The sequence below is a fragment of the Topomyia yanbarensis genome, chromosome 3, assembly GCF_030247195.1.
Source record: "Topomyia yanbarensis strain Yona2022 chromosome 3, ASM3024719v1, whole genome shotgun sequence".
NCBI lineage: Eukaryota > Metazoa > Arthropoda > Insecta > Diptera > Culicidae > Topomyia > Topomyia yanbarensis.
In genome coordinates, this window is record NC_080672.1 from 8,930,963 (window position 1) to 8,945,641 (window position 14,679).

General features: G+C 39.8%; 1 protein-coding gene across 1 annotated transcript; it reads right to left on the reverse strand.

Annotated features, from left to right (window-relative positions):
- Positions 1-7,649: 7,649 nt before the first annotated feature.
- LOC131688969 (enhancer of split malpha protein-like) lies at positions 7,650-8,518 on the reverse strand. The gene has a single exon (XM_058973660.1). The coding sequence runs from the start codon at positions 8,358-8,360 to the stop codon at positions 7,845-7,847; it is 516 nt and encodes a 171-aa protein (XP_058829643.1). The 5' UTR covers positions 8,361-8,518; the 3' UTR covers positions 7,650-7,844.
- Between the last annotated feature and the right edge of the window lie 6,161 nt (positions 8,519-14,679).

Sequence of the window (14,679 nt, forward strand, 5' to 3'; positions counted from 1 at the left end):
TTCTGATCGGGAAAAGATCGGAAGAGATTGAATGTTTTTCGGATAGCCGGAATCTTGTTTTGTAATGTTGTTTCAGCAACTTTGCCGGATCTTGCCGTATAATGTAACTTTTTTATCATTCAAATTTGGAATAAAAAGTTTAAAAAGGCTTTTTTTTAAAGCTGGTCCAATACACAGAAGCACTACTATTTTCGATTATTTTTAAGCTGATGTTACACAAATAGTTGTGTTCAATTACGTTTGTTATAATATTGTCTTATTTACCCCTGATCACTGTGGAGACGCCGCTAACATCCAAGTAAGCTTCGATTCTCATCGATCCATTCATATCACACACTTGACCTCTGAAGATTTCCTGTCCGTCTACTACCAGAACGTCCGTGGAATGAGAACGAAAACTCAGACCTTCTTGTTTGCCCTTACTTCCTGCGACTATGACATTATTGTTCTCACTGAAACCTGGCTACGAGATGATATATTAAATTCCGAGCTTACGACGAACTACGCTATTTATCGTTGCGATCGTAATTCTTCTACCAGCAATTTACGCCGCGGAGGTGGTGTTCTTATTGCGATAAAGAAAAATCTTGCTGCGACTGAACTAGAAATGCCTGGATGTGAATGTTTGGAACAGGTTGTCGTACGCGTTTCCCTGCCTGGTCGGTCGTTATTTATTTGCTGCATTTATCTGAGGCCGAATAGTGATCCTGACTTGTATAACGTACACTCCTCCGCGGTTCAGAGCATTCTTGACAAAGCCAGCAGGCGAGACAATGTATTAGTTGTTGGTGATTATAACCTTCCTCATCTCCGGTGGTCTTTCGATGACGATCTTAAGTGCTACATTCCAGAAAATGCGACATCGGAGCAAGAGACGGCCATCACAGAAACTTTGGTCTCTGATGGTTTATATCAAATCTGCTCGCTTAGCAATGTGAACGGACGGACACTCGAACTAGCCTTCGTCAACGACACGAACGTGTTCGAACTGATGGAGCCTCCGACATCTATACTTAAGGTAGACCCTCACCATAAGCCCTTCGTCTTAAGATTTGACGCGTGTTTTAACGACGGCGACGATTCTGATACAACTAATGACGACCTCAACTTCGATTTTTCTCGATGCAACCTCGATGAAGTCTCATCGGCCATTGGCGCAGTCAACTGGAACGATATGCTGGATGGAAATGATTTGAATCAGGCAGTTTCGGCGTTCTACGAGGCCATATATGGAATTCTTCGTTGCAATGTTCCTAAAAAACGTACCACTAAAAAAGTAGATTATAAGTACCCGTGGTGGAACGCTGAGCTTGGCTGGCTGCGCAACGTACTACGGAAGCAACGTAAGCGATTCTTACATCACAGGACCGACGACAACAAAGTTATTCTTCGACAACTTGAGCTGCAATATGAAACAGCCCGAAACAGTGCATTCGGTGAGTATCTCAACCAAGTCCAATGCAACCTGCGGAATAATCCCTCGACATTCTGGAAGTTTATAAATAGCAGAAGACGCTCCGGGGGTATTCCAGAAAATGTTTATCTTCGAGACAAATGTTCACAGTCCACAGCCGAATCGGTGGATCTTTTTGCAGATCACTTTCGAGATGTATTTACCAGCCCTCCTGTCTACCCATCGCAAGACTACCTTGAAACATTGCCAACCTATAATATCAGCCTCCTCTGCCCCAACGTAAACGTTACCGATGTTTTGATAGCTTTATCCAGCGTTGACCCGTTGAAAGGGCCAGGTCCGGATTGTTTGCCCCCTTTGTTCATAAAACATTGTGCCCGAGCGCTTTCTGTACCAGTAAGCATTATTTTCAAGCGCTCGATCACGGAAAATGTTTTTCCAAGTGTGTGGAAAGAAGCTGCTATAGTTCCTATAAATAAGGCAGGAGAGACACATAATATTGAAAACTATAGAGGGATCTCGCTTCTGAATTGTTCGACCAAAGTTCTGGAAAAGTTTGTTTACAATGCAATGTACACATAATTGATGAACGTCAGCACGGCTTTGTAAAGAAACGCTCGACAACTTCGAACTTGATGACGTACACAAGTTTTCTAGTTCCAGCCGTCGAGAAGCGCCAGCAAGTTGATGCTATATATTTTGATTTCGCTAAAGCATTCGACAAGGTGCCCCACAACATTGCGGTTATGAAACTGCAGCGATTAGGATTTCCTCCGTGGGTAACCAGGTGGTTACAATCTTACCTTTTTGAACGATCCGCTTTTGTTAGAATCGGCACCACATGCTCAAGCGTATTTGAAACGCCAACCGGTGTCCCTCAAGGAAGTCACTTAGGGCCACTTATCTTTATATTATTCATCAACGATCTCTGCACCCGCATCAAGTCTGGAAAACTACTCTACGCTGATGATCTGAACATCTTTCGCTCCATTGCTTCGGGACTCGATTCAGCTGTCCTCCAAGAGGATATAGTCAATATTGAAGAGTGGTGCTCGCTGAATGGAATGCGGATCAATGTCGATAAATGTAAGGTGATAAGCTTCGGGCGCTCGACAACTCTAAGGCGCTGCGAATATACCCTTCAAGCGTGTGTCATCGAGTACGTGGAATCTATCCGTGACCTGGGAGTGTTATTTGACAGAAAACTTCGCTTCGCCCACCACATCACAGCGACAACGGCTAAAGCTTTTGCAACATTGGGTTTTTTGAAACGAAACACTGCTGACTTCGAGGATTTCTACACTCTGAAATCTATATACTGCGTACTGGTCCGTAGTATTTTGGAGTACGCTGTACAAGTGTAGGCGCCGTACAACGCCGTGCAAAGCAATCGATTAGAGCGTGTTCAAAGAAGCTTTGTACGGTTAGCTTTAAGAAAACTGCCTTGGAACGACCCTATCCGTTTACCACCGTATAATAATAGATGTATGCTACTAGATTTGCCAACGCTGGAGTCACGTCGTACCTTCTTGCAAAGAATGTTCATTTTTGATATGTTGTCGAGCAATATTGACTCTCCCGATATTCTTTCAAGGATTAATTTGTTTGTTCCTCCTCGTGTTATAGGAAACCGACCGGTTTTATGGATCCCTAGCCACCGTACAGCATACGGCCAGAATAATCCGGTAGATAGATGTTGCCGCAAATTTAATGAAACTTCCGAACTCTTTGACTATCATATTACTAAATCTAGTTATAAGTTAGCGATTATAAACTTTTAACACATTAACACTTAATCTGTACGGTATCTGCCGAAGATCGAATAAATAAATATTTTAATACAGTCATCATCATTAGAAAGCGATTTTGCTGAATATATAATAAAAAAATATTAAAAACCCCTTTAAAATATCACCATTTTGCATCCATGCAAAAAATCGTTAGCAATTTTTGGCATACTCTTTATTTTACCAAAAAAAATTGGCACATATAGATCACTAGTTTTTAGCCACCGGGAATATATAGAGCATTTACGTCTGCAACAAAGTTGATTATAATGCCTTTCCCTACAATTTTACTGAAGACACCAAGTCTTTAATTAGTGTGTTCTGAAGAATTTATTCTCCATCATTACTTCTAGTTGACGGTTTCGGAATTATGCTATCTGGATCAAAAACTGTCTTTGGGCATTTAACACGTTAACATTGATAATACAAAAAAACTTTCTCTTAAAAACCGATTCTGACATATTAGAGACAAACGGACAACGCAAATTTTCCTTCTACTTTCAGAAAAAACAATGTGCGGGCTCAATACACTCAAGTTGGTTTTTTTTTTGACGAACAATGTTATTATCTTTAAAAAACAAGATTTTTTGGAATTATAGAATTAGAATGAAAAACTTACCACGACATGCTATCTGGACCATGCGCTCTGATGCGTTTTTCGAAGGGAAATCTTTCGATCGTGCTGAACCCTAAATTTTTCGACGAAATATATGACGATACTTCATCAAATTAGGGTAGAATTGTCTGTATAATCTGAAAATAATAGAGTGAAAACATGTTTGAAAAATAGAAAGATTCTGAAAAAAATGTTTCGAAGATTTTAAGGTACCCTAAAAAGTTTTTACTACAAGCTTACTGTCCTAAGTTTACTCTAAAATTAATTCATACAAACCTACCCTCAATTAGATAGTTGCAAAGAGCTATAACGTTTTTTAAAAAAATCGAAGTAAAAAATGAAAATATCGTATATCGATTACAAAGTAAAAAGGGATATCCTATTTTCAACTCCTCCCAAAACTCTTTCAGAAAAACTAAACAGTATTAGATTTCATTAAGTTGATCCAGAGTTATAGAGATTTTGAAATTTCTACCAATTTCACCGGACCAATACTGATTGCAAATTTCATCCTCCTTTGCGCCAAAAGAGGAATTTAATATTTGACAAAAGCCCATCCCACATATGCACAAATAAGCACTGAAATTTTCATCAAAATCAAAGAACAACATTTAAACTAAAATGTGCTAAGAGTATTCTGGAACTCCTTGAAGTCATTTTGTAAGATTTTCCAAAACGAATTTAATTATTCTGATCCATATATCGTTATTCTGGTGTAGAAAATCGACGCAATCTCGATGGGATTTGATATTGGATTTCTAAAAAGGCTTCAAAATACTCTCATGCCCAAGATGTTTTTGAGTATATCTCGAGTTTTGGTTTGCTTATTTGTCAAATCGAAAACCGATTGAAGTTTTTTCCACAATTTTTATTAATGCTTTTGCAATTAATTTAGCAAACCCAGTAGATATGAATTTATAAAAAGAAAAGATCAGTTTTCTGGTGAAATTGGTGAAAATTAATGTACGCATATTACCCTGGAAAATATATAGAAATTGCAAAATAAGGACTTGGTATACTGAAGCTTACTGTACTGTAGCTAAAAAGCCTGCAAATGCGATTTTTTTTTAAATTTCAATTTAATTAAGACGGGTACGCGTCTCCTGAGAGGCACCAAATTTCATGTAGATTTGATAATTTAATCACAAGAAATTGTGTATAAAATACTAGCTAATACCCATCGCGCGTTGCTGCGACACTCTGCGAAATAGGAGGAAAACACAATTTGTTCCAAAGCGCCTTCTTGCGGGCAGATAATCTCCTACTAATAGCTCACAAACACGCCCCATACCAAATACCTATTGTGTGCAAATTTTTACGGAAATCGGTTAAGCCGTTTGGGAGTCTATAAATCATATACATACAAACTTTGACTTTTATATATATAGATTTTGGACAACACGATTTTGAAAAATCCTATTTGATGTGTTGTGAAACCAGTTTTTTGGCAAAAATCGATTTTATTTCCCATCCATCGAGCAGGTATTGCAATTTTTTTCTCTGCTGCCAAAAAACTTGCTGATGGCTTTATCGAAGATAGGGTTGGCACCGCCGGTGATGCGTTCACCCGTAGATTTCGACTGTTCTGGGGTAGGTTTTTATAGAAACCCGAGTATACATTGAAACCAGACCTACCTGCTGATTTTAAATGAGGCAAGTATAAATTTACATTCTTTTTGTAACTCTTTGAGGTATCGATTACAAAAATTTACTCACATCCACCGTTTAATACATTGATCTGGCAAAGCATAATGCACACCACTGTTCTGAGCTCTTCTCATTAAACTGTAAATTGTTCGCGTATGTAAACCGTTTTGTCAATTTAGAAAGGTGTAGAAATTTCGCTTCCCCGGCTAACCACAAAAAATCCGAAAGCTCCAGCCACTTTCGCTGTGGAGGGTAAGCCGAAGAAGGATTGCCCTCCTGCCACAGCTAACAGGAGAAGCAGAGTGAAGCAGGCCATCACCTAGGAAGCACACTACGGTGTCTTCCAGAATTTTAGTTATTCAGTTATTCGTCATCACAGTCACTAGGGAAGTTCCGACGAAGGAACAAAGCTTTTCTCACTGGTCAACAGTTAAGGTCCGCTGAAGGAGCAGCCAACATTACTTGTAATATTTCTTTAGGTTCCACGACAATAATTCAACTTTCAGTACATGGTAGCCATGATGAATATATAAGTTTTTCTTTATTCCATAGAGTATATTTTATACATAGACTGGTGGACTCAAGCTGCTAACAGATGTAGCCCTCTGGTTATGATGGCGCTGATTAAACCTACATTATAGGGTGATATTATTACATTACTACCGGAAGAACTCGTTTGTAACAAATTGAATCAAAATTGTTCGTCTCACCAGGCCTGGAGAAATTGATGTACAATCCGGAGATCGCCTCCAAAAACCGGAGTCTCCAGGTCAAACCCGGAGGGGTGGCAACCAGAGTTAAAAATATTCAAATTCATTGAATGAAAATTGATCATATTCAGCCGCATTCATTTTCAATATTCAATGACGCAGCTGAAAACGTCAAACGAACAAACCGCCCATTCATCCATGCACATTTTCATTCGCCTCCGATTATTACACGAAGCGACCGTACAGTAACGAATCAAACGCATCAAAGTAGGCCCTGGCACAATGTAAGCGATGATGATTGTTGTTTCATATGCTTTACCGGCATTTGAAAACATTTTCCTAGATAATTAGTGAAATGAATATATTGTACGATATTCAACTGAATGAATAAGGATGGATATTTGAATGAATAGTATTTCTATTCACCACGAGTCGCATCAGGTTCATTTTCAGCCGTCAAAAAAGAACTTCGATTATTTTTAACTCTGGTGGCAACCCTAATCGAAGACAAAAGATTCATAAAAAAAAGTTGTTAGATAAATAATCAAATTATATGTTAATATAAAAAGCAAGAAACTCCTTCAATTTCTTTTTCGGGAATAGAAATCAACATTAGTAAGGTTTCAACACATTCAAACAAAACTTATTCTCAGGTGTTGTTTTGATGAAATAATTTCTGCCAGCTTTTTCGTTGGAATTTTCCGGCCATGCCTACTCTGATCCAGCAGGCGGCAGTAGCATGAAAAGTTCAGTGGCAACCTCAAAAGTGCAGCCAAAAAGTCGAAAATCTCTGCGCATTCCCCACCCAGTCGAATCTAAACCAATGGAAACCCAAAACCCTCCGCGGTCTGACGCAATCAAATGGTTAATTAGTGGAGGAAGGCAGGCGCCTGCAAAGAGAAAAAAACCCGTTCCGCAGTATGAATCTCCCGTAACGATAACAATCGCGCGCATAAACGTTACTGAACAAAACACAATCAACCCGTCAAGGCGATGGTCTGGGGGGCCGGGTAGGTTGGTCATGAACCAAAACAAACCACATGCGTTAAACGGTTTAATTATACACACACAGGCAGACGCACATTACCGGTCGAATTTTGGTAGCAGATTGCGCGCTCAACACCTGATGCCAGTTCCCACACTTTTGATCGGCATCGAAACAACACGGTGGCAGATGATGAATGGTGCACGGGTTGTGCGAGAAAAAAACCGAACATAGGAGGCGGTGGGGAAAAACTTGTTCTGCGAAGCAACTAACCACCCGTTGCCAATCAAAACATAAACAAAGCGGAGGCGACTTGTTGCAGAATATTGCTGAAAACAGAAGCGGAACTTGTCAACCCATTTTGCAACTTCAAAGTGGACCAGTTGCAGAAAACTGGAAAACATTGTGATATTATGACGTGATTGAGAAGATGTAGTAAGTTTTTTTTCTTTTGCTTTGTATTTTGAAAAAAATCTAATCAATGGAAGACATTGGATCACAATTAGCCTTAAATTTCTAATATCACAATTAAAATTAAAGCTGGCAACTTAAACAACTATTAAAGCTCGTCCCGCTTAAGCACTAAAAATCGTTGGAAGAGATCATGATTTTGTTGTAGGTATCAGTCTGGTTGGCTGTTGTTATCCGGAGTGATTCAACAGTTGTGGCAATTCGATCGAAACACTTAAGCTTGCGCCCATCTATCGCAAAACTCCTGCTGAGGGAGCTGGTGATCGGAGAAGCAGTGGCACGGTTGAATCAGATCGCTGTCGGCTTCCCGGACCATCGTCGTCCAGAAGAAGGTACCGGCTTCGGTGCGAGCAAAGTGTACTGGGACGTACTGTTCCTGGGGCTGTACCGGTTGGATCTGAACTTCGTTGTCCTCGTAGACGAAGATAGCTGCGTTGGCATGGCACTCGGCGATTTCGGCCAGCAGTTGCGATTCCAGGCGCTCGTTAGCACTGTTGTCGTACTCGCAATCCGCAGTGAAATCCTGTTCCGGAGCGTAGTAGTGCTGGAAGCTCTGGAAGTCCTTGAGCTGCTGCTTGGCTGCTTTTTTGTTCTTGAGAAGAGCGGCGATCGGTTTCAGAATCTTCTTCAGCTTGTACACTGGCGAAGACTTCATCAGCTTCTCGTTGTTGTACTTGTTTTCGTTGATGCTATTGTTGCTGTGAGCAACGTTGTATCCGTAGGAATGCATCTTCACTGATTGCTTTGATCTCGTGGCACACTGAGCACGGCACTGTTAATTTACTGATTTTTTTTTGTTTAGTTGAACTAGCAACTTTCGTTATGAGACAAGCGTTCTTGTTAAGTGAATGCACTTGTGAACTGATCGAGTGTTGAACTGAGTATGCCTTACCAGTGAATCCGTCGCCCCTTTTATACCCGGACACGGTCTTATCTTAGGGGGTAGATTTCCAAAAAATGCAACCCCTCTCACTCACTCGCCTGCAGTCGTATGACGAAAAAAGGATCATCACCGCTTGGGTCGGTCGGTGCGTGAATGCGAAGGAGGCAAGCAAAGTGTACGCTGCGAGGGTGACACGGATGCGGAGGAAAAAAGGGAACGAACGAACGAAAAAAGCATAAACGCGCTCGTCGAATCAGGGCTCAGCATAGGGGCAGGTGTTCCGTTCTCGGTTGTTCGAGTTCGAGACTGTGTAATCAGAGAAACTTGAGAGGGAGCGACACACTTGTGCAGTAGGGCTGCGGCGTGGGATGGAAAAGGATAGCAAGTTGGCAGGACAGCACAAAAAAGGAGCGTAATTTAATAAACAACAGTATAGGAAAAGCAGCATTTTCGAAATCGTGGGAACTGAAATCTTTTACATTTTCCCACAGCCTCGAAAGCCCGAAAAAAGGGCAGATGGTTAGCGAGGGTGATTATGTTTTGTATGGTGCAGGATAAAAAGGCGATATGCGTGGACCAAGGAAGAGGAGCAACAAAAAAAACTATACTCCTGTTTGTGTATTCAGAGCATGGGAAACTGTTAAGAGAAACATAAAACTGCGAAGAGGTTTCACATTGTGTCCTGTCTGTTATGGGATGCTTCATTCATAATCAATTAATCCCCGTTTCTTACTGCTTTTATGCAGCCCATTGGGATGCTGTTGCAATATGTATCCTACTCGCAATACAGCCTGCGTCCTGGATCCTTGTGGGATCGTGAGAAAGTTCCTGAACCCACGTTTTTTTTTCTTTTCTTCAAATTTTGAAAAACCGTTGTCGACCCACTAAAAAGGAGACAATTAAGGCATTCTTAATTGGTTTCGAACCTCTAAGGACCTTCTCAGAGATACTGGTTTGTTTTTTATCGGTTTCAATTTTGTCTTCTGTCTGTGTCTAATCATGGGAAAATTGTAACTGTTGACCGTTGAAAGCTAATAAACAGCCCCGCTCGTTAATTTTCCATAAACAGTTCAAATCTGATAAGAACACGCGTTTGAAAATTCCATCAAAGGAACTCTTTTTTTCCTCGGTTCCTATTGCAAATCCATATCACTGGCACAGAAAAAGTGTACATTCGGTTGTTTGGTATGAGCCGTAGCGGGTACTTTACAGGCTTACTGTGATGGTTTGTTTATGTTTTTTTTCTCGAGCGCGGCCTCACGTTGGCCATGCTTTTTCGAGTTTTGTTTTGCCGTTGCGCTTCGGTTGGTTTGATACCACGTGCAGTGCGCGAGGTATTCACGCGCCTTTGTCGACGGTTGGCGCGCTCGCGCCTTTTGAGCCAAACGTGGTGGACCCCAAGCCGAGCGCGAGTAAGTAACCGAAACCGACCGAGTTGGCGGGTGGAATGATGCGTGTAAAGTGGGACCACGTTTTCGGCTGTGGGGTCAAATGTGAAGTGTGTAATATTTTGATTGCCTCGGCTAAATTGCTTGGCTGGTGGTGCAACGTGGGGGTATGGATGAACTGCATGGGAGTTTGATGAAGATCATGAGGGGATTAGAAGCCATCATAGGAGATTAGACATAAATCACGAGGATTTCGTGAGAATCTGAGCTGTTAAGCTTTGTCTAAGGTCGGTTGAATGTTGATTTAGCATTAGCTCTATTTTTTCAAAGTTTTTATTAGCAAATCGAAATTTACGCGATATTCAAAACTAAAGAAATCAAAACAATCTTTTCCGATTTTTTTTCGAAATCTGTTTTCCGATAGTAATTTTGAAGGAATTTTTTTAAAGCAATTGCATCGACTAGCGTACAAGTATTTTTTTTTTCTATCGAAGGGTGTAGGCAATCGCAGTAACCGTGGGAATGTGTCAACAGCCAACAAAGCAGGTAGAGCATACAATCAATGCCGTAAACACTGGTCAAATAGGGGTTGCCTGCGTGAACTATAGGCAGTGCACAATCGATGAGGGAGCGATTTTGGGTTTTTGGACCTGTCTGTCTGCCTGTATTCCCTTATTAACAGGTAAGCAAAGTTAATGAATTTTTATGTACTGGTCGTAAATATCGATGCAGGGGGAACATTTCAAAATTGTTTGGCAGCGTTGCATTTCTCTTTTGACCATATTCTGACGATGTTTGGTGGTAATTTGCGATTTCGATTCTGAATAAGTTATACTATGGAGTTTTCAACGATAAAGAATGTATTTCAAATTTTGGTTGAAAAATGTTTATTTTGAATGAATTTGAATTTCTTTTTGTTTACAATTAAGCGATTTTGTTGCTGATCTGAAAAAAACTCCACTAAATCGATTCGTTACATTTCCTTACTCTATTGTTATGTTAATCACCTGGCTGTGTTTTAAGCTTTAATTTGCTGAATTTTATCGCTTCATTGATTTTGGTATCCTATACTTGCAGGAGTTCAAATTTTTTCCAGAGGCACGAGAGAGAGGCCTTGTGGGTACTCCGCCGGTTATGCGATTAGCCAGGAAGCTTAGCTGGTATACCGTAGCCGCTAGGTCCATTGTTTTTAGTAATTTAGTTTATTTCTTATAGCAATCATCAGAATTCTTAGCTAAATCTGTTTAACAGTCACATTACCTTATATTTCTATTATTATTTTTCATTGAATTTCCCATGATGCACAGGCTTCGCCTGCAGTGTTATTGATGCGATAGGAGTCTCATATCATATCGACCCTCTTGAAATAGATGGCAAGGAAGTAGTTTTACCATGAAATTAAGCTGAATCGAGATACCATGTCTGGGGATTGACAACCCAGATGGCAACCGAACTGATGCTATTCACAGTGTTGCGTTTTTATTAATTCACCAATCAAAGCAAGCCTTGATGATGCACTTCACCATAACGAACTCGTCGCTGTTACGCTATCTTGCGACAAACGCCTTTTAGGGGTAAACTGAGTTAGATATGCAACTTTACTTGTCTGTAAAACCACTACAATGACACGTCATACAAATTTTGTCATTAATACACACTTATGACATATGTAAGTGTGACTTTTATTTACATTGTTTTAGCGAAAACCCCATAGTCAAACGATCTTCGCAATAATTGAGAGATTAATACAGAATAGGTAGAAGCATCAATTGTCTTCTTTGAATGGTTATAGCATTTATAAGTTCCAAGATATTGAATCTAAAACTAAAACTAAATCTAAAAACCGTTTTTCTCGAAGTATGATAAATGGCGCTTATCATAAAAAAATCATAAAATATGATCGCGCTTTTTTATGCTGCCGCCCTTCCCTCAAGCCCAGAAGTCATTTATTAATTCCTCGTGTATTCGATTTGTTTCTCTCCTAATTTAAACGTCAAAATGGGACAATACCCAGTACGGCAAAGCGATTATATGATGTAGGTGGAACTAACACTGATATTTCTTCCAGTCTAGGACAAACAAACATTTCTGGTAGTGTCCGATGTCATTCGTACTCAATCTTCCAGAGGGTTTGCAGAAGCCTTTTCTTTTTACAATTGCTAACCCCATCAACTTTAAAAGATCGATGAAGAAAGGATAATTTGCACAGCATCCGCACTCGGAAAACCCCGTGAGTCTATAGAGAATTGAGTTGGATGAAGGTTCTCGAAGCAGACCGCGGACTTTATTTAGAGCTTCGGAGTCAATTTGGACGAGAGCTAGGGATAGTTTTGAGTATTTTTTGATGATTCAAGGACATCTTTGGAAATTGCAGCCTAGCATTACTGGAGATATGCTCTAGCTGAGTGCTAACCCGAGCAAAGTCGAACATCAAAATTACAACAAGTAGAAATCATATTCAAGCTTCAAGTTTAGTTTTCAAGTTGTTGTTAGACTCTGCTCGGGAAGCCTCTTCCAGATCGTTGTGACCTGTACGCAAATCGTCTATTTATAGATCTTATTGGACTCCCGATTAGAGCTTCCATTTCCCGACGGTTTTCAGCTTCCCGGGATTCGGGAAATAAATAAAAACATTCCCGGGAAATTTCGGGATCCCGGGAATGCATAAAAAAGGAATGACTTGTTTCCTTGAAAATATAATTGGCTCCACATACCACTTGTCAAATATGAGCTTTTTTCGAAAACTCTAATTTAATTACAAGAGTTTTCAAGTTTGTATGTGAAAATATATGAAAAATAGGCAATTGAAACACGACCTATGCGACCGTTAGTTTTGAGACATGCAGAGTTTCTATGAACATTTTCATTGGAATTGAAGTTTTTATTTCCGAGATTCCATATATATATTACTATAGAAACTTGAAACCTCTTGTGCGTGAACTAGAGCTATCGGAAAAAGCTTATATTTTGCACATGATTTTTGCATCCAATTACCATTTGAATTAGCAGTGTTCCGAAAAAAAGTCGAAATTGTTACCGGTCTAATGCACATATGTCACTTGACGGTATCCAATCGTCGAATTCTCTCGATATTTGCAATTTATTTCGTAAGCACTGAAGAACTGCGAAAATAGTTCCACTTTCAATGCTGTCTAAGATTTCTTTGCATTCAGGCATTTTCCAGACCTTTGGAAACAATACATTTTTCCAGTCTTCAAAAAACGAGATAAATGTGATTATTATCATAAGATAGCTTCATTATGCACAGTATCAAAGCTGTTTGAAAAGATGTTTCTGGATTTCATTACCCACAACTGCTCCGATTATATATCTGAAACCCAACATGGTTTTATGCCTAAGCGATCAACTTCTACTAACTTAGTATCACACACATCATTCATCATCAATTCATTGCAAGCAAGACTTCAAGTAGATGCCATATACACAGACTTCTCCGCAGCTTTCGACAAAATGAATCACCAGATAACAATTTCCAAACTAGACAGACTTGAATTTGGCGGCTCTTTTCTTAATTGGCTCCACTCGTACCTGTCCGGGCGTGAAATGACTGTAAACATTGGCAACAACACGACCTCCCTATTTGCTGCAAGCTCTGGAGTTCCACAGGGCAGTCATCTAGGCCCATTCATATTTTTACTCTATCTAAATGACTTAAATCTTTCTATTAAGTGCATGAAACTAACGTTTGCTGATGACTTCAAACTATTCTATATCAACAAAACACCCACCGATACCGAATTCTTGCAGTCTCAGTTGGATATTTTCACAAATTGGTGTAAGGTTAACAGGATGGAGCTGAATCCTGCTAAATGCTCAGGTAACATTCTACCATCAAGTTCGACTATAATATTTCACAGACTATCCTTAATCGGAAATTGTCCGTCAAGGATCTGGGAGTTCTGCTGGACTCCAAACTGAATTTTAAGGAACACATAGATTACACTATTTCCAAAGCATCTAAGCTCCTAGGGTTTATTTTTAGAGTCGCTAAGGACTTTATTGATATACACTGCTTAATAGCACTGTATTGTGCCGTGGTTCGCTCCACGCTCGAATATGCAGCTGTTGTTTGGTCACCTTATTATCAAAACGATGTTCAACGCATCGAATCTATCTAACGTAAATTTGTCAGGTTCGGCCTTCGTCGTCTCCCATGGAGGGACCCGTTAAGCCTGCCGAGTTACCAGGATCGCTGAAAGCTTATTGACCTAGATCTCCTGTATGTTCGTCGAGATGTTTCAAAAGCAACGTTCAGTGCAGATCTACTGCAGCCACGTATCGATTGTTCTGATTTTCTGCAGATGTTAAATTTCGATATCCGTCTTCGTACCCTTCGATATAATACTTTCTTCCGCATTCTTTTCGCCAGAGCCAATTACGGCTATAATGAGCCATTCTCCTGTCTGTGTCGTCTATTGAATCATTGTTCTGATGTTTTTGACTTTAACTTGTCCCGTAGCTTTACTAAGCGATTGTTCATTAATTCTTTGTCCAGTTAGCTTTAGTATTAGTATTAGTTATAATTTAGCAATTGCCTAATGTTACTAGTAATTGTAGAAATAAGCGCTGATATGAATCATTTGGATGTTTGTAATCTGTTGATGCAAAAGATGAGGAGGTTTTATGCCTGCTGGAGAAAAAGTTTGAATGAATGAAACACAACTCCAGCGGGCTTTTCCCTGCTCCCAAAATAAATAAATAAATAAATAAATAAATAAATAAATAAATAAATAAATAAATAAATAAATAAATAAATA